At 40.8% G+C, this 21,239-nt stretch overlaps 1 protein-coding gene across 1 annotated transcript; it reads right to left on the reverse strand.

Moving 5' to 3' along the window:
* Window positions 1-214: 214 nt before the first annotated feature.
* On the reverse strand, window positions 215-10,628 carry LOC308667339 (inosine-uridine preferring nucleoside hydrolase-like; the record flags this gene model as incomplete). The annotated part of the gene is made up of 5 exons (XM_081326525.1): window positions 215-535; window positions 5,247-5,383; window positions 8,706-8,817; window positions 9,360-9,539; window positions 10,449-10,628. The coding sequence occupies 5 exons, from the start codon at window positions 10,626-10,628 to the stop codon at window positions 215-217; spliced, it is 930 nt and encodes a 309-aa protein (XP_081182651.1).
* Between the last annotated feature and the right edge of the window lie 10,611 nt (window positions 10,629-21,239).

Below are 21,239 nucleotides of genomic sequence, written 5' to 3' on the forward strand. Positions count from 1 at the left end.
TTCATTCATTGCAAAGGAAGAGAAAAAGAAATTCAAAGTGTATCTTTCATGCTGGCATAAATGTTAAAGGATTATTTTATACTTCAGAACAATTAGAAAATAATTCAATTAGAACCTTTTGCATGGGAGGCTATTATAGTGTTTCAGGCAAACCTTGGTTTGCCCAGAAGCAATAACAACATAAATAGTTGGAATAGAACCTCATAAGCCCATTTTATTTCAAAGCATCCATCATAAGCCCCTGGAATTTCTCTAAATCACAGTTTTTCATTACAAATGCTTTGTGTTCCTTTTTCAAATGGTCAGACCAATCCATTACCATCATTCCTCTAGTTAGACAGCCACTAAGCTCAACACTTACGCCAATTACTGTGACTTCCGTGACAAAGTTTTCATCAATGGCAGCAGCCATGGCATAAGAGTCGCAAGAAACAAAGCCAATATGAGGCTTTGCGATTTTTAAAGAATGAGCAAATATTTTCTTCATGAACCTGGCTTTCTCAGTATTCTGATTTACCCATTCATGGTAGAATTCCTAGGAAGGAAAGAACAATGCTGAGCATTAAAAACCAGCCAAAGAGGGAATTATCTGATTAAAAAGGGGGGGAGATCAATGGGCAGTCACCCTGGAGGAGTCACTTCTACCTTGCTAGAAGCCAAAAGAAGCAGACCCAATAATGTTATGTCACTGGAATGAGTAGGCTTGGATTTTCTGCCCACATTTTGTTTCGGGGACTTTGAGGCAGGCCTAAGGCAACCATGTTGCCCTGCAAGCCTCCCAAACAGGAAAAATAGGTTTACTACTATAGAGAGCATAAATCCAATAAAAGATCAACTGCTAACTTATTAATAAAATGTTCTGCCTTAGAAGATGTTTTATTAAAAAAGGGTACAAAGGCAATACAAAACTTTTGCAAAAGTTTTATAGCAATATTTCTATAGTATATGGGTGTATGTACTGTACATATGCATTTAAAAACATTTCATGGGGGATTTCTGGTTTTGCACAGTAGTGCAGCAGCCGATGGATCGCAGGGCTCTGCTCCCTACAGCTCATTTCTGCCTGCCAGGGGACCCTAAATGGGCCTGAGGTTGCCCCATAGGGGCAACATAAAAGGGGGGAAGTCCCACCAATTATGGAGAGATGGTGGTCAATCCAATCGGTTTGGGGAAAGCCCTCCAGAAACTGGCAGGAGAAGAGGGTAGCTCAACTTCCGAGTCTAGCTCAAGCTACAAGCAACCAAAGTCCAAAAGTACTCCTTCAAGCTGACTGTAAACAATGTGTTTGGAACTGGGTAAGAACAGTGATTTTCTCTCTTCTATTTGGAAATTGATTTCCTGGAAAAAAGAAAAACCCCAAGAAGCAAAAAGCCTCCAAAAATGAGAAGGAGGGGGACTTTTGCCCCACCCTCCTGCAGATGGAAGTGGCGAATTAAACCTTTCAGGGGGAATAGAAATATATTGAAATAAAAAAAAGACTTAACTTGAATACGTTTGAAATCGGTGGAATCTGCTAAGATTTTCCTTTTATATCATCAAAACAGAAGTAAATAAGTGTTTATTACTGAAAGAACTGGTGCTGGCATCTAGTGATGGATAAAAATATTACAACAGCTGCTCTACTACAAAGACAGGCAAGGCCCAGGAAAAGATAAATTTGATCTTGGTGACCTTCAAAGACTTAATAAAAAAGAACAGCTGTGACCAAAAAAAGGGAAACATCTTGGGCTTTCTATAAAGTGAGAATTATAAACTTTTTAAAAAAAGAATTGACCTTTCTGGATTACAAATACTAACTCAACTGTAACTCTAAAGCCATCTGCAGAGAAAAGAAAACCCTGATTTTTGGCTATCATGGAAAACCAGAAATCTGCAGAAAGAACATACCAAGAAAAACCAAATACTTTTCAGAAGGAGATCTATGCTATGTTGAAACTAATCCAAACAATAATAATCTCAAAGCACGAGGAAATTAAACATAACCTTGAAAACATAAATGAACACATCTCCAATTTAACTTTACAACATACTCTCAGAAAATAAAAATAGAGAGTGAGCAGAGAAAACAACTGATTATGAGATAGAGGAGAGAGATTTCAAGATGGAAGTTAACAATACTAGGAAATATGACTTAACCCAGATGGGGAAAAAATTACAGAGAACTCTGGACATGGAAAAGACAAACTACATTTTAAGATTACAAAATAAGTTTTGAGGACAAGAAAAAAGATTTGGTAACATGGATTTTGCCAAGAGAATTACGAGATCTTGAGAGACAAAAAATAATAATAAAATTAAGAAAGACAAAAAGGAAAAGATTTTCAATGAATATGAAGGGTGTGAAACCTTCCTATAAAAACATCTTACCTGTTTTGCCTTTTGTACCTGCAACAACATTTATAAGATTATGGGAAGAGTCTTTGACTCATCGAAGCATATTGAACAGGAAAGATGTTGGGCAAAAAAATAAAAAGGCTAAAGTGAGAATCAAGAAATTAGATGATGGGAATTACCAGAGGGAGTATTTAAAAATTTGTTTGAATATGTTTAAAGAAATAGAAAGATTTGAATATAAATCAAGATTAGTTTAAGAGGGATGAGCCCCTAAAGTAATATAGTATTCCTTCTTTCCTTTTACTTTTGTGTTTGTTTGTTTTTTTGACATGAGAAATATAAAAATGTTGGGATGGTTTATATAAAAGAAATTTTTCTTTGTTTTGTCTTTTTGTCTTTTTGCTCTTATTTTCTTTTAAGATATGAGAAATGTAAAAATGTGATGGCTTGTATGAGAAAAAAGATTTAAATACTTAAGTGTAACTAATTTTGAGAAAATCTTAAACAGTAAATGTTTTGAATAACGTGGGGAAAACAAATTTAAATAAGAATGTAAACAGGATTTATGATGAGGCAATCAAGATGATCAATGAAAAGAAGCTTTATACTGATGTGGTTATTATTTGCAGAAACATGAGAAAAATGTTACTATTAATTGTCATTTATTTAAATAAGAACTGTATTAATTTAAGGTTGGCTAAAGAGAATATTATTGGAAGAAGAGGAAATGAAGTAAAGTTATTATATGGACTATAGAATTATAGAAATTAATTGTTATTGGTTGTTTTTAAATACTAACCCAGACAACACAATGTTTACCAAATATTAAGGTGTATGTTAAAAATCAATAAAACATATTTTTTAAAAACATTTGATGGGGCTTGTTAAAAAAAAGAAGCATTTTAGTATCTTTATAAATTTTCAGTGAATCAGTCCCAAGCATAATTCTAGTGGGAGTGGATTCCAAAGAAACAGAGCCAGGAAAGAAAAAGCTATTAATTAAGGTAAAGCTACTGTAGGAAAACTAATTGACCCAAACCCCATAACTGGATCAAACACAGAAATATATAAGCCACCAGCAGATTTTTCAGCTACTGTAACTGGCTATACCCCTATGTGGGGCTTGATGTCTCAGCCCCATCAATTTATACCATATTTTTTCTTGAATTCCCAACCAATACTTCACCACTGAACTGAACATTTTCAGTGGATGAATGCAGACAATAAATGCAGTATCCAAGCCTGTATTACAACATTCTAATAGAAGCCAAAATTGTATAGTCTTTAGGATTTAGGACTGAATTGGGAAGATCTGACTTAAATTTCAAAAGCTAATTGGAAGACTTTAGAACAGTCACTGTCTTTCAGACTATGAGGCTGCCGTGACAGAGAAAATATGTGCATTGCCTTAAATTCTTGGAGAGCAGACAGGAATTTGTGATAAAGAAACACCTAAAAGTCCTAGTAAAACCTTGGGAAGGGGAAAAAAAAGAACCACAGCCCTATTATTCCAAATTAGAGAAGATTATAATATGCACTGATATCAAATTTCAATGCAGTAGATAAATCAATGTAGCGTGTGTTCTTAAATAGCCAGTGAAGGTGCTGAGTGTGGAAAGGAACACAATTTTGGGATTGTTGCCTTTTGGGGAATCCTTTAAATGTGCATCTCTGCAAGTTTTTCAAAAATGAATTTAGAACGAGTGGGGATGCTTTACAACAGGAGATTTCTTTTTCTGATAAATGATATACAATAACAAATTTTTTCAATTAATTGTTTTTATAATTTTAATTCTACTTTTATGGAAGCCAACTAGAGTTGGTGAAATTGAACAAAATACATATAAGTATTATCGATACTTATTGTTGATAACTAAAAAACAAGGTTTCCCAACCCCCGGTCCATGGACTGGCACCAGTCCGTTGCATGCCAGAAACCAGGGCCCTTCGGGTCCATGGTAAAACCCTCTCTTCACAGAACCGGTCCCTGGTGCCCAAAAGGTTGGGGGCTGCTGCTATAAAGCATCAACTAGTTTCATATTCCTAATAAAAAATCCTAATATTCTCTACACTTTTTACTGCACTTTAAAAGCCTGTAGAACAGCTGATCACAATAAAATAATTCAATGGGCGAATGTAAGGCTGTGATGAATGTTGACGTTATTAGCCTAGAAGTCTTCAATATGTTTCCTTGATGCACTTAAAAGAACAAGTACTACTTGACTTACAGCTATTCATTCAATGGTCATGTGAAAAAAATTGGCATTTGGCAATCTCCCTGCCCTTAATACCAACTGCCTGTTTTCTCAATCCCATCCTGTTTTTATTTTATTTATTTATTTTTATTTTTATTCCATTTATATCCCGCCCTTCTCTGAAGACTCAGGGCGGCTTACAAGCTTAGCAGTAGCCTTCATTCTATGTATATGCCTGCTTATTAGGGCTTTCACACACACCCCAAGCGGCATTATTACAAAGTCAGCTTAATTGCCCCCAACAATCTGGGTCCTCATTTTACCTACCTCGGAAGGATGGAAGGCTGAGTCAACCTTGAGCCTGGTGGGATGCGAACCTGCACTAATTGCAGGCAGCTGGTGTTACTGAAGGAGGCATTAGCCCACTGCTCCACCAAGGCTCTTTTGAGCCTGCTTTCCCATCCCACTGGGTCTCACACCTTCCTCCCCATTCCCCAGCACTGATTGGTCACTTATTCTTTTTGGTAGATCTTTGGGAATCAGCTGCTTCTCTGCTTGACCTTCCTAACTGCGGAGGCTGCGTGCCATTCCAGAAGCAAGTAGAATAAGCCTATGCAACCTAGTTTAATTAACCTACCTATCTACACAGAATGAAACCTGACTGAATTCAGTGAAACTAATTCCCAGCACGGACAAAAGAGTAGAGAACTATCTTACCCAGGGCAGTGAGCAGGCACAGGTGAACTCCCAGGCTGCAATATACATTGGGCAGGTGTACTCATTTAAGACAATGTAAGCAGCTTCAGGATCAGTTGCAAAATTGAATTCTCCACACACTTTAATATTTCCTCTGGCTAAAGGAAACAAAGTTTTTTAGAACTATTTCATTAGTGCATTGGAATGAATCTATGTATAATCTCATATGTAAACATCATGCTCATATAAAAACATATTGACAATGTAAATTTTTATGGCTACCGTAGCTGAGTTGCAAAAATCCAGACAGCCACTTAGTTTAGAAATTGAAATTTTATCACTTATATAAATTTCCTTGCACATAAATTGTAATCTATTCATATAACTATGCATGAATGTTCCCTACATTCACTAACATACCTATAATATTTAAGTCACAGTCTATAAAATATAGCTATAAGTATGAAAGTGGATATCTGTAGCTTTGTTTGAACTATGTGAGAAAAGCTTTTTGCAAATATTTTAAAATGGTGAGATGGATTTAATAATAATAATAATAACAATAAATAAAAATAAAAATTGGAAGGGTCATCTAGTCCATCCCCCTGCTAAGGCAGGAAACCCTATACGATTTCAGACAAATGGCTGTCCAATCTCTTCTTAAAAACTTCCAGTGTTGGAGCATTCACAGCTTCTGGAGGAAGGTTGTTCCATTGATTAATTGTTCTGTCAGAAAATTTCTCCTTAGTTCTAGGTTACTTCTCTCTTTGGTTAGTTTCCATCCATTGCTTCTTTTCCTGCCTTCAGGAGCTTTGGAGAATAGCTTGACTCCCTCTTCTTTGTGGCAGCCCCTGAGATATTGGAACACTGCTATCATGTCACCACTTGTCCTCTTCACTAGACTAGACATACCCAATTCCAGCAAATGTTCCTTATATGTTTTAGCCTCCAGTCCCCCGATCATCTTTGTTGCTCTTCTCTGTACTCTTTCTAGAGTCTCAACATCTTTTTTACATCGTGGTGACCAAAACTGGATGCAGTATTCCAAGTGTGGCCTTACCAAGGCTTTGTAAAGTGGTTTTAACATTTCACATGATCTTGATTCTATCCCTCTGTTAATCCAGCCTAGCACTATATTGGCTTTTTTGGCAGCTGCAGCACACTGCTGGCTCATAGTTAAGTGATTGTCCACTAGGACTCCAAGATCCCTCTCACAGTTACTACTATTGAGCAAGGTACTATACCTTTGCATTTGGTTTTTCTTGCCTAAATGTAGAACCTTACTTTGTTCACCACTGAATTTCATTTTATTAGATAGCACCCAATATTCAAGTCTGTCAAGATCCTTCTGTATCTTAAGCCTATCATCTGGAGTGTTGGCTATTCCTGCCAGCTTGGTGTCGTCTGCAAATTTTTTGAGTTTCCCCATCTATACCCTCATCCAAATCATTGATGAATCTTAAGAGCACGGGACCCAGAACAGAGCCCTAGGGCACCCCATTACACACTTCCCTCCATGTAGATACAGTTCCATTGAGGACCACATGCTGAGTACAGCCAGTCAGCCTGCTACGAATCCATCTGGTGGTGATGCTGTCTAACCGACATTTTTCTATCTTTTCAAGTAGTAGGTTGTGGTCTACTTTATCAAATGCCTTGCTGAAGTCCAAGTAAATTATATCCACAGCATTCCTCTGGTCCACTAATTTTGTCACCTGTCAAATAAGATTTTCTGGCATGATCTGTTTTTGACAAACCCATGTTGGCTTTTCAAAAATATGGTCTTCTAATGAGAATATTTCAAATGAAATTGCAGAATACACCCAGTCTTTGAAGACCTCTTGTGAAGGTGAGTTTACCTCTTATATGCAGCTTATACCAGAGGGTTAACAAGTTGAAGAATCAGGAACTTTTTCTACATTTTAGCTTGGGAATCTTTCTTTCAAAAATATATAGACAGACTTAATCATAGTTTCAATTAGGAAATTGTGACCATCCTGGACCAAGCAAAGTCCAAAAATTCCAGGGAATTTCTAGAAGCCTGGCACTTTGACAAATTAGCCATCAATAGACACATAGTCATAAACAATGTCTACAGACTGTGCAAAACAGACAATCAACAAGACAAAATGGAACAAAAAGACCTAAGCATCTCTCCATCAACAATCAGCATTTTATTTACTTTCAAATAAAATACTCAAATGTCTATTTGAGTCCTCATATTTATGAAATAAAAAGTTGGTGCAAACTATAAAAATGACAAACAGAAAAATAAAAAATAAAAAAATTGTGGGGCGGGGGGGGAGAGAAAAGGACAGCAGAAAGAGGGGAAAACACCTTTCTCCTTCATCCCAACAGGTAAAAACAATTTTAGTAGCTTATCTACCATCTTTAAATACAGCATAATTATCCCCATACCTCACCTCTTAATTAAATAAAATATCAAAATATTTCATTAAACGTTTTTTACTAAAAGTCAAGTAAGGACAACTACATATATTCATATTTTCTCTCTCTCTCTCTCTCTCTCTCTCTCTCTCTCTCTCTCTCTCTCTCTCTCTCTCTCTCTCTCTCCCTCCCTCCCTCCCTCCCTCCCTCCCTCTCTTTCTCTCTTTCCCTCTCCCCCCCCTCTCTCCCTATCTCTGATCTTCTGCTCACCTGGCAAGCTGGCTTCACGCTGTTCTTGGGCAAGCTGATACACATTCTTATTGGTTTATATTTATATGTAGTTTATATTTCTCTGCATTCATTTTCACCCTATTCATTTCAGTTTCCACCTCAAGCCTATCTAGCCCTTCTTGAATTGTCTTTCATCTAATATTATTCAACTTTCCCAGCTTTGTGCAGTTTACTAAGAGTCCCCTCAACTCCCTCATCAAATTCGTAGATAAAAATGCTAAATAGCAGCATCCAAAACAGAATTCTATGGCATTCCACTCAATACTTCCCTTCAGGCTGAACTGGACCCATTGATGCACATTCTTTAAGTACAGTCATTAAGTTGTGTCCATTAAATAGTAGTACCTTCTAGCCATATTTTGCTATTCCATGAAGGAGAATATCACAAGGCAAGTTGTCAAAAGCTTTGTTGAGGTCCAGATATACTATGACTATAGTATTCCCATAATGATGTAATTGTATCATCACATAAGATGAAGTTAGGCATAATTTGTCTGTGATAACCACATGCATCATGAATTACTTCCTTGGATAACTGCATGATTATTTATTCTACTTTATCCTATTACTCAATATATGTTAAATATTGTTTAGGACATACACCCTTGTATACTTACTTAGGAGAAAGCTTGAATTAAAGCATTTAAAGTTTAGACTTTGTCTAAACAGCCAGAATTAGGTAGTATAATTAGGTTTTTCCCCCATAAAAATGAACAAACAGGTTAAAATGATTTTTAAGCATGGATCTGCCAAATTAGACAGATATAAACATGTCAAACAGGTCCTCTTGTGTTCACTTACATTCAGTATTTCCTCCCATGATGAACAAATTTTTAAGTTTCTTGGGAAGTGATGGCTCCATTTTTACTGCTAGTGCTATATTCGTCAGTGGACCAAGAGCAACCAGAGATATCTAAAGATAAATTTTATTGAATATTATTAATAACACATAACTGTAAGATTATATTATTTTTTCTGTGATTTATTAGGCCTCACTTCTTCAGATCAAACTGTTGCTATAGAGACAATATGTGATCATATTTTTTTTGGTCCAGTTGGAAATAATATATGAATAAATCTTGAACTGAAAGTCAAAACATATTTTGCTATTCTCATAAGGAATCTACTGTAACTCCATTTGGTACAGCACAGTTTTGTCCTTGTTCTGGTGCTTCTGTTTCTTCTTTCTAGGTTTCTTATGTTAACAGTAGGGCTGCCTTATCTTCCATATCTACCTTATCCATTCAAAGTCTTTGAATGTCAGGCAGCATGGAAGTAACACCTGGGCTGAAAATTCTAGACAACCACAAGTTGCAAGCAAAGAGATACAGAAAAAATATTGGATTTTTGTAGCCCTATTAAAAATATTGTGATGGAATTCAGATCTGGGGAACACAGAGACCTTATTCTATTACATATTTATGATAAATATTTATGGTACCTGCATCATCTCACCTGACCTGGTCGCTCATTGACTATTCTTAATATTGCGGTCACAGCATTTTCTTTCTGCAGAAGTTCTGTTCCTGGTGCATTAGGATCAGGAACATCACCCAATCCATCTTTGCCATGGAACAGTGCCCCTGTCACAGGCCCACCAAGTAGAGGAGCAGTAGCGCCAGGATACACTGGAATCTATATATGAAAATATGCCAGTATAATATGAATGTTAAAGAACACCTATTGATCCCCCTGAAATTAAATAACAATGTCAAATAATTTAATTGCACCATGAGTCCAACCATCTTTTTTTTTATTTCAACCAACTCAAATTCATATGATTTATCTTTGCTTATTTTACCACATTTAAAAACATTTCTACATCTGCATAAAGGACCAAAATAAAAATATCTTATTTTGTAAAAAAAAACCCAGCTAAAAATGACATATGAGTGCTTTGTCTCCCTGGACTCCTCTTTTCCCCTTTTGGACCATCCACTTCTTCTGAAGGGAAAACATCTTCTTTCATTTGGATGCTATATTCTGTTTGCTGATGGCTGCAAAGGTCCAAAACTCACATCTCCATTCTCCTTCCATCATCTCCCAGATCTGTGTCAAGTTGCAGTTTTCTGGGCAACTCTGTCAGGCTCTTGCTGGGAGAAGGTCAAATGGTAGGGAAGGAAAGCAGCACAAGGGCCTGTAATATTGCTAAGTTATAATTGTGTTCTTCCACAATCTGGAAAATCCTACATGGACTGGTATAAAACTAAGCAAATAAATACATTAAAGTTTCCACTTCAGATCAAAACTAGAACACATATAGTAATGTCATAGTGATAATAATTCCTACGGCAAACCATGAAGTTGGTTTAACCCTACCCAAGAGATCACATCCATAGTTAAAACAGCTGCACCAATATCTTTTTATAAAAGGCAAGGAACCACTTTTTTAAAATTAGTGGTGCAGCCACCCTTGTCTTGTGCGTAAAGTGATTCTTACACATAAGCAAATAAACACCAGTCTCACATCCCAAGATCTGATTTTGTGAGTCCCACACGCAGTGTTATGCCGAATGTGTTGGATTGCTCAGTTGGGGCAATTACCTCAAGCTTATTACAAACATGTAACACACGGAGCACATTTCTAGATGTATTTTCCAACAGGTTGTTCCCATAAGTGCAAGTAATCCCCAGGACTTCTACACCGGGATTTGCAAGAGCCATCATTATAGCTTGAGCATCATCAACACCACAATCAGCATCAATCAACAGAAGTTTCTTCATGTCATAAATATCTATGGAAAAGAAACATCAATAATTTGAAAAATAACCTTTGTATCAGCTGTAACTTATGTTGAAAAGGTACTTTGGATAGATAGGAACCAAGGGCTGGATGAATCAGAGCAAATCCAGGCTTGAACAGCATATAACTTCTTGCCTAAGCAATAACTTTCATAAGTGATCATAATGAGTACTGGGTTTGATCAGCCATATGATGTATATTCAAATTTTATAAAAAATATATTCTGTTTGAACATACTAGTACTTAAAAACTGTATCAATACACTCTGGTGGGCTGAAACAAGGACATACTGGAAACCAGATCAAAATATAACTTATGAAAGTAACAAGAAGCAATCCCAAACTCTGACTTGAAGCTGCCAAGAACAGATAGACCCCTCCTAAATTGTTTTTTTTTATTGCTGAATATTGTTTTTAAACAATATTCTGTGATATGATTGATGAAAACAGAGTGGTAAGAGTGCAACAAATTTATTTTTGTATTTATAATTGGCTAGGAAGAGACTACAAGAGAGCAAGCAAGTACACTGTGGGAAATACACATTGAAAGGAATGCTTTGGTGATAGCTATTTCTTTAATGTGCTTCTGGTGGGTTAGGAGACTGTTGCTGTGTTCCAAGGCCATGTGATCACCTTCTGCAACCTTCTGACAAGCAAAGTCAAAGGGGAAGCTGGATTCACTTAACAACTGGGATATTATCAACTGCAGTGATTCACTGAACAACTGTGGCAAGAATGGTCATAAAATGGGGCAAAACTCACTTAACAAATGTCTCATTTAACAACAGAAATGTTGGGCTCAATTGTGGTTGTAAGTCGAGTATTACCTGTAATCAGGTAACTGCAGCTGGAGACAAAAAAAAAGCAATTCAAGAAGAGATCCCTCCTCTGCTCGATCCAAGGGCATTTTTTGGTCTTCTGTATTTTAAGTTCCATGTATATAATTGTTATGTTTGATGGAGCAAAAACCTATCTTTACTAAACATCATTTTTCCAATATTCTCTTCATAGTTTGGAAGCTGAGGATGATTCTGGAGAGGAAGCACCTAACTTAGTGTCCTTCAGGACAGATGTTTTTTGAAGCTCTACCACTTTAGCAGGACAGCTGTCTGCAAGGAGGCCAGGGGGCTCCCTTAGGTGGTTGGTTGGCCACCATAAGAACAGGCTATTGAACTGAATAGCCAGGATCCAATCCATCAGGACATTGGTTATAATCTGAAGGGAGATATTTGTACTTTATGACAGCTAACTAGGAAAATGCACCAGTGTGAGTTGTATTGGTAATAGATGTGCTTCCTGAACTTCTGCTTGCTGTGTAGTTGTTATTCTTGATATCAGAAAATAAGCAGAATAGAGTTTTAAATGTGCAAGGTCATTTTAGGAAACCTTTTGAACTTAGTCCAGTTTATAAACTTATTATACAAAGCACTGAGGAGTCTGAAAGAAAGAAATTAGCAAGTTAAACTTGGAGCAGCTGGACTATTTAAGCATATTTGCCTAAAATCCAAGGCCAGGAATTTGCCTCCTTAAAAAAAAGACAAAGATAAAACGATAATTCCCCTTTATCACTAACAGCCGCTATTAGGGATACATGAAACCAGTCTAAAAAGTGGGATAAAAAAAATCTGCTAATAAAAAACGAGGAAGTAGACGAGCTAACCTGCCAAACTGATGACAGCAAAGACGGAGCAGGAATCTAAGCCTTCCCGTGGGCGGGGCTGAAAAGAGAACGAGTGCCCAGAGTGATTTGGCCAATCACAGGCTGCCCAACTGAAATCTTTTGGCGTAAATTTGCATCATTGTTATGGCACCCGCGTTCCAATCGTTGCAGGCGTGGACCCTCTTTGAGACAATCTGGTAAGGATGCCTTACTCGAGAACTAGAGGTGGTCACTGGGCCTGGAGGCAGCTGAGCTACTAGCACTTGGAGGCTCGACCTGCAGATATGCACGAAGATATTTTTAGCCATGAAAATCTGCCCAGCAGTTGCATTGCTGCTTGCAGTGTAGCGCTAAAGGTGCAATTTCTTCAAGGATAGTCGGCTTGGCTTTTCATCTTCGTTGTGGCCTTGCCAGACCTAGTTTCAGGAACTAACGGACCAAGAACCACTTCTCCAAGAGGTGCATATGGCTGACTTGTTATTGTTAGTGAGGATTTATGAAACAGCCGGCTGAAGCTTTAATGAAACCGGATATGTTACTTATCTTCCCACATAAAATCAGACCATTCACGCACATCTTCAATTGAATGAATGAACCTTTATTGTCAAAGTACAACGATGTATACATTGAGATTGGCTGAGCCTCCCTTCGTGCCCCCACCCCCAACTCGCAGTGACACAAACCCTCCATTTTATTACACCATGTGAGCTAATTGCACAATACACCAGCCTCGCAAGTCAATCATGCATAAAGTTTATAAAATTATTTCCCGTTCAAAAGCCTAACAGCCCATGGATAAAAGCTGTTCTTCAGCCTGTTGTTATGGCTGGCTATACTCCTATATCTCCTACCCGATGGTAGGAGAGTAAAGAGATACCGTCCAGGGTGTGAGTCATCCCTGAGAATTTTCCTCACTCTTCCAAGGCAACGAGCCCTGGTGATGTCATCCAATGGTGTCAGGGGACAGCCCACAATGCCTTGTGCTGTGCTCACCACCCTCTGTAATGCTTTCCTATCCGTGGCTGTCAGACCAGCATACCAAACCACAATACAGTATGAGAGGACCCTCTCTATAGTAGACTGGTAAAAGAGGGTCATTAGTCATTGTTCTACCCTGTTCTTCCACAAGACCCTGAGAAAGTGAAGTCTCTGTTGGGCCTTTCTGGCCACATGGGTTGTATTAACTTTCCAGGTCAGATCTTCACAGAGGTAGACTCCCAGAAATTTAAAGGAGGAAACTCTCTCCACACAGTCCCCCCCCAATGTAAAGTGGAGCAGGTTCCTCCTTTTCTCTCCGGAAGTCTAGCACCATCTCTTTTGTCTTGCCAATGTTCAGGTGCAAGTTTTGTGGCATGGGTCCGGGTTATTTACAGGAGCACCTTTTGCCGGCGTTAACTTCCCATCATCCTGTGCGCTCCCACAGAGAGGGTCTCCTCAGGGTGCCGTCGGTCAGGGAATGTTGACTGGCAGCCCCCAGGGGGAGAGCATTCTCTGTGGGCGCGCCTGCCCTCTGGAATCAGCTTCCAGTTGAGCTCTGGATGGCTCCCGACCTTCGCTCGTTTTGCCGCGACCTGAAGACTTGGCTATTTGAACTTGCCGGCCTGGACTGAGGAACTGGGATTTTAAATCTTAAATTTAAAAAAAAATTAAATTTTAGAATGTGTTTGTTGTTTAGGGCTATTTGATTTAATTTCATTTTAATTTTTATATATTATGTGTTGTTTATAGTGTTTTAATTGCCCTGTACACCGCCCCGAGTCCCTTCGGAGAGGGGCGGTATGTAAATCCAAATAAATAAATAAATAAATAAATAAATAAATAAACACCATATGGATAGTTTTTGTACCTCCCCCCTGTATGCTGTCTCATCCCCACTTGTAATAAGACCCACTACGGTAGTATCATCTGTGAACTTAATTATAGCAGTAGATGGGTCGGATGATACACAGTCATATGTGTACAATGAGTACAGGTAGGGGCTAAGCATGCAGCCCTGTGGCGAGCCGATGCAAAGCTTCAGTGGTCCTCAGATTTGAGGTTATATCATCCGCAACTCCTTTTCCTGCTGTGTGAGGCTAAAGAGTTCATGTGCTATTTGCACTATGCCAGGGGTAGGCAACCTTGGCTCTTTTATGACTGGCTCAGGAATTCTGGGAGTTGAAGTCCACGAGTCATAAAAGAGCCAAGGTTGCCTACCCCTGTGTATGCTATACAGGTAGTCCTCAACTTATAACAGTTCATTTAGTGAGCATTCAAAGTTACAACACCATTGAAAATGTGATTTATGATCATTTTTCAGTTACAACCCTTGCAGCATCCCCATGATCATGTGATCAAATTTCAGATGCCTGGCAACTGGTTCATATTTATGTCTCAAGGTCATGTGATCTTTTGCAACCTTCTAACAAGCAAAGTCAATGGGGAAGCCAGATTCACTTAACAACTGGGTTACTAACTTATGACTGCAGCGATTCCTTAACAATTTTAGCAAGAGAGGTCACAAAATGGGGTAAAATTCACTTAACAAATGTCTCACTTAACATAAATTTTGGGCTCAATTGTACTACCTGTACATTCAGATACTTCCAGTAATCTCAGATTCGTGTGTATACAATCCGCAGCTCCTGTCCTGCCCATGTGAGGCTAAAGAGATAATTCATGTGCTATTGCACTATACTATAAAGGCTTCCAGTTAGAAATTGCCACATTTCCCTTAAATCAACAATCTGGAAGCACAGTTTCAAACTAAAAAAAAATATATTAAGCAGCAGAAGCTTTCATGAGGTGTAGCTCACTTCATCAGATGCCAGGAATGGGTCAACTGGTGTAGAACTCGAAAAGGATGGATATGTAACTAAATGTTAGGTGTGAGACAGAGTTGGAGAACTTCATCAATTAGCAATTGTAATGTGTCAAACACCTAATTGCTGGGGTCTTCTAAGATAGCTTGAAAACTTTAGAGATGTCAGTTTGGTGGACTCACTCTCTGATCCTGACATCGTTTTATTGTAAAATGACAACTCTGAAATCTATGATGTATCCTGTCTCTGCTGTTCTTTGCATTGTGCTGAGAACAGATGTCAAACTTGTGCCTGTTGATTCTTTTGCAAACCATTTGACTTTCTCCAAAGTAGATGCAGAGGAACAATGCTGGCAGATAACAGCATTGGAAGAGGAGCATGAGATGTGAGAAATTGTGGGGGCCTGTGATGTAGCCATTAGTATAAATACAGGGGAAGGGGCAAAGTAGCTTTGTGGGTTTGTTGAAGGGTCTGGTTCTCATGTTAACCTCACTATTCTTATCACTTGTGTGAATCTGTTTCAAGGTGATTGTATGCAAATATGGCAGAGTGTGGAAGAATGCCATCCGGATTTGAGAAAAGGCACCGTCCTTGTCATTATGGTTGTAGCTTGAGTGGCAAGAGCTGTAGGTGACAACCAGTGAATTTCTGTTTCTGTAGTCTGGTTCTAGGAATTGATCTGGCTCTTTTGTCTATTGGTTGAGTTAGTAGTTCAGACTCCTGAATGCCTGGCTTAATTCTGTGAGTTAAGCATGTCTGTTGCAGAACAAGTTCAGTTGTGATGCAGAGTTCGACAAAAGTACACGTGGAGGGTTTTAAAGAGCTTTTAATGCTACAATGGCTAATTTATGAAGTAATCTGTTTCACATGTAACATAACCACCCTTTCTTCCCTCAGTTCTACTTCTGTTTTTAAATTTTACTCGAATGTAACAATTCCATGCATCTGGAGTAAGCTACAGCTCATAAAAGTGTGTATCTTTGACATTCTTAGTTAGAAAAGTTGCTATTGGATTCTTTCCGATATTGGCTACAATAAATTAACCTGGCCCTCTTACAATGTCTAGAATCTCAGAATCCAGGAATACTGTACAAGTCTCATCAAGTGATCAGCACGCAGAAAGAACAGAGAAAGTAGTAAAATTGTATGTCAGTGTCTTTGTATGTTAAGTATATATACCGTATATACTTGAGTATAAGCCGAATTTTTCAGCCCACTTTTTGGGCTGAAAAATTCCACTTCGGCTTATACTCCAGTCAACAAAAAAACTTACCGAGGACTTGTGCGCGGCCGAGGCTTTGGTGCTTCCGGGATCGCGCGCACCTCTCCCAAGCCACCGCCATCCGGAGACCTGCCGAAGTTTGGGGAGGTTTGGGGAGGTGCGCGCGCACCTCCCCAAACCTCCCCAAACGTCGGCAGGTCTCCGGACCTCCGCGCCTTGCCTGCCTGCTTCTTTCCGCAGCGGAAAGAAGCAGGCAGGCAGGGCGCGGAGGAACGGAGACCTGCCGACGTTTGGGGAGGTTTGGGCGCCTCCCCAAACCTCCCCAAACGTCGGCAGGTCTCCGTTCCTCCTGCCGACGTTTGGGGAGGTTTGGGCGCCTCCCCAAACCTCCCCAAACGTCGGCAGGTCTCCGTTCCTCCTGCCGATGTTTGGGGAGGTTTGGGTGCCTCCCCAAACCTCCCCAAACATCGGCAGGTCTCCGTTCCTCCGCGCAGACCTGCCGACGTTTGGGGAGGTTTGGGCGCCTCCCCAAACCTCCCCAAACGTCGGCAGGTCTCCGTTCCTCCTGCCGACGTTTGGGGAGGTTTGGGCGCCTCCCCAAACGTCGGCAGGTCTCCGTTCCTCCTGCCGACGTTTGGGGAGGTTTGGGCGCCTCCCCAAACATCGGCAGGTCTCCGTTCCTCCGCGCAGACCTGCCGACGTTTGGGGAGGTTTGGGCGCCTCCCCAAACCTCCCCAAACGTCGGCAGGTCTCCGTTCCTCCTGCCGACGTTTGGGGAGGTTTGGGCGCCTCCCCAAACCTCCCCAAACGTCGGCAGGTCTCCGTTCCTCCGCGCAGACCTGCCGACGTTTGGGGAGGTTTGGGCGCCTCCCCAAACCTCCCCAAACGTCGGCAGGTCTGCGCGGAGGAATGGAGACCTGCCGACGTTTGGGGAGGCGCCCAAACCTCCCCAAACGTCGGCAGGAGGAACGGAGACCTGCCGACGTTTGGGGAGGCGCCCAAACCTCCCCAAACGTCGGCAGGTCTCCGTTCCTCCGCACCCTGCCTGCCTGCTTCTTTCCGCTGCGGAAAGAAGCAGGCAGGCAGGGCGCGGAGGTCCGGAGACCTGCCGACGTTTGGGGAGGTTTGGGGAGGTGCGCGCGCACCTCCCCAAACCTCCCCAAACTTCGGCAGGTCTCCGGACGGCGGCGGCTTGGGAGAGGTGCGCGCGATCCTGGAAGCACCGAAGCCTCGGCCGCGCGCAAGTCCTCGGTAAGCTCCGGGCGGTCACTTGCTTCGCGTCTCCTGAGGGAAGGGGGGCGACTGGAGCGGGCGTGTTTCCTCGCCTGCTGGGCGCCGCGATTTGCCCGGGGAACGCGCGGGCCCCGAATGGCAGCGTGGAGCGAGGAAGCGGACAGCCAGGGCTTCCCCGAGAGCCGCGGCCACACAGGGTATTCCTGTGTATTCAGGCTTGCAAAATGGCGGATCGAGCCTCTGCTGGCGGCAGAGGCTTGTAGAACGGCGGATCGGCTTATACTCGAGTCAATAACTTTTTCCAGTTTTTGGGGGTGAAATTGGGGGTCTCGGCTTATACTCGAGTCGGCTTATACTCAAGTATATACGGTATATAAGTTTTGTAAATAACTGTTACTGTTTTGACACTACATTTTATATGTGTTAGGCATATGGTGTTAGCCTACAATGTTGGGTTGAAAATATATTAACCAAAATGTTATGACTTTAAGAAGTTAATTGGCCAATGGGTGTGTAAGTGTTCTCATGGCCATAAGAGGAAGCTAGGAACGTAACTTCTTTCTCTCTCTGAATTCACTGATCTCTACTATTACTGTTTTTGCTCTGCTGTTGGTTTACTACTGTTGTAAACCTGAACTGTGTACTGACCTCTGGACCGGTAAGAAGACTTTGTATTTTAGATTACTCCTTGGACTGTTGCTATTGTTTATGACCTGGACTGTTTATTTTTGACTGTGCATTTTTGTTTTTACACCACCTCAAAGTAAAATACTTTTTTTTTGCTTTTAAAACTCAGTGTACTCTTGTGTGACTCTTGCTGCTCTTAGTACCCTTCCTTGTCTGTGCAACTCTTTGGTAGCACAAGGAGACCTCTGCACAACAAATTCCTTAACAATATGCAGATCACTTCTAATACCTAAGTTAATTACAAGCTAAAGAAAGCTTCAGGAAGAATGTTCCTTCATATGATAAGCATTAGTTTAACAACGCTTTTCTTACCAATTCTTAGGGTGGTGCTTTTCAGCCTTCCATACAGTGACGTTTTACCAGGTACTCTATCAAAGAACCTGGATCCCACCATAATAGAAATAAAAGCTATTTTTTCAGAAATCTGTCTAACAGTAAAGGTTCATCCTAACTAGAGATTTGCTGACACTTTCATGTTAGGTGCAGATTTATTTATTTATTTTAAAAAAAACCAAATGCCTTCAGGGCTATTTTATCATCCTGATCCATTTTGTTCCCCATTTCTTGCTCCAAATGAGAGAATATAAATAAACTGAGCAGAGATATGGAAGAGGTCAAGAGCAGGGTAAGAAACCACTAGAAAATATTAATGCAGACATGTCAAACACAAGGCCCGGGGGCCAGATCCGGCCCGCGAAGTGGTTTCATGTGGCCCACGAAGCCATCCTGGAAACAGTGAGGGAACGGCCCCCACTGCCTTGGCCCTGGCCCAGAGACCCTCCTCCCGCCAAAGACCCTCAGATCTGTCCCACTCCTGCCCAGGCCCCCATAGGCAGCCTTTTTTTTAATTGAAAAGTTTTACAATACATTTTATTTATAACAAAACAAAACAAAACCCCTCCCAACCCCCTCCCCTCTTCCCAACCCTCCCCAACACCTCCCTCCCTCCCCCTCCCCAGCCCCTCCCCTCTTCCCAACCCTCCCCAACAGTAGGCCACACCCACCCTGGCCATACCCACATGGCCCCGAGGGCAACCGCAATGCTGATGCGGCCCTCAATGAAATTGAGTTTGACACCCCTGTATTAATGGGTCCTTATGATGATTTTCCATGGAGTTTTCATGGCAAAGATACTGCAGTGGGTTGCTATTTCCTTCTCCAGTGGATCACGTTTTGTCAGAACTCTCTGTGGGTCAAGAAGAACTCTCTATGCGGATCTAGAAGCAAGTGAGAACTGGCCGTGGAACCACTGATTGGTTCAAAATTGGGAAAGAAGTCCGGCAAGGCTGTATACTGTCACCCTGCCTGTTTAACTTATTTGCAGAGCACATCATGAGAAAGGCAGGGCTAGATGATGGAATTAAGATTGCTGGGAGAATTACCAACAACCTAAGATATGCAAATGATACCACTCTAATGGCAGAAAGTGAAGAGGAACTAAAGAGCCTCTTGTTGCGAGTGAAGAAGGAGAGTGCAAAAGTTGGGTTGAAACTAAACATTAAGAAAACCAAGATCATGGCATCCGGCCCTCTCAATTCCTGGCAAATAGATGGGGAAGAAATGGAGGTAGTGACAGATTTTATTTTCCTGGGCTCCAAGATCACTGCAGATGGGGACTGTAGCCAAGAAATTAAAAGACGCTTGCTCCTGGGGAGGAAAGCCATGGCAAATCTAGACAGCACACTAAAAAGCAGACATCACCCTCCCAGCAAAAGTGCGTATAGTCAAGGCTATGATCTTCCCAGTTGCAATATATGGCTGTGAAAGTTGGACCATAAGAAAGGCTGAGCGCCAAAGAATTGAAGCCTTTGAACTATGGTGCTGGAGAAGACTCCTGTGATTCCCTTGCACTGCAAGGCGATCAAACCAGTCAGTCCTAGAGGAGGAGATCAATCCTAACTGCTCTTTAGAAGGCCAGATCCTGAAGTTGAAACTCAAATACTTTGGCCACCTAATGAGAAGGAAGGACTCACTGGAGAAGAGCCTAATGCTGGGAAAGATTGAGGGCAAGAGAAGAAGGGGACGACAGAGAATGAGGTGGCTGGATGGAGGCACTGAAGCAGTAGGTGTGAGCCTAAATGAACTCCAGAAGATGGTAGACGAAAGGAAGGCCTGGAGGAACGTTGTCCATGGGGTCACAATGGGTCAGAAACGACTTTGCAACTAGCAACAACAAATGATTATTTTTAGAAGTTCTGAACGATCAGGCATGATCAAAGCACTTGTGAAGAAAAAAGCATAAGAACATTGACTTTGTGCATTTGTGTTGTCTGTTTTTCTTGTCCCTGAGTTCCACACACTGCGGTGGGAATGTTAAGCCAGCCCCACCAATCCAGCAACATCCAAAAAGGCTAAAGGGCAATTTTACAAGGGCAGCCAGCAATTCCAGGGTGCATTACTTTAGAGGCTATGTGTGCTGAACTTAAAGTATCAATAGCTTTAGCCAGCAGCTAATGATAAAAGTGCCGGAGTTTGTGATTTAACAACATATAAGGACAACAGAGCTTCTCTTTGTTATAATCAACATTCTGTGAAAGTTGGGTCAACAGGATTTTTTTCAGAGACCCACCATTGTCTTTGTTTTACTGAGCTTGTTTCACTGGTAGCTTGTTTCACTCATTATAAACACTATCCATTTCTTTTCATAAATTGTTGCAATTACAAATTTTGCTGTATCACCTTCTTTTTTGAACACTGTTCCCCCCACCCCCAGATTAGATTGGCCTTGATTCTGGACCCCAACCCTGCTGGCATTTTATAACACTTTGAACACATGCATGGGGGTTGAACTGCTAGTTAGTGTCCATGTAATTATCAATTTGTGGCAAATTGGCTTTACCTCAATTGCCATTGGATGTAGTTTGTTATTTTTGTTTTGATTTTAAATCTTGCTAGCTGCTGAGAGTCACTATGGTGAGATGGGTAATCATATAAATCCAATGTGAATAAATTGTAGTTTGTAGGTGGCTCTGAAAGTACACCTAGCTAAA

Source organism: Vipera berus (genome assembly GCF_964194415.1).
Source record: "Vipera berus genome assembly, chromosome: 4".
NCBI lineage: Eukaryota > Metazoa > Chordata > Lepidosauria > Squamata > Viperidae > Vipera > Vipera berus.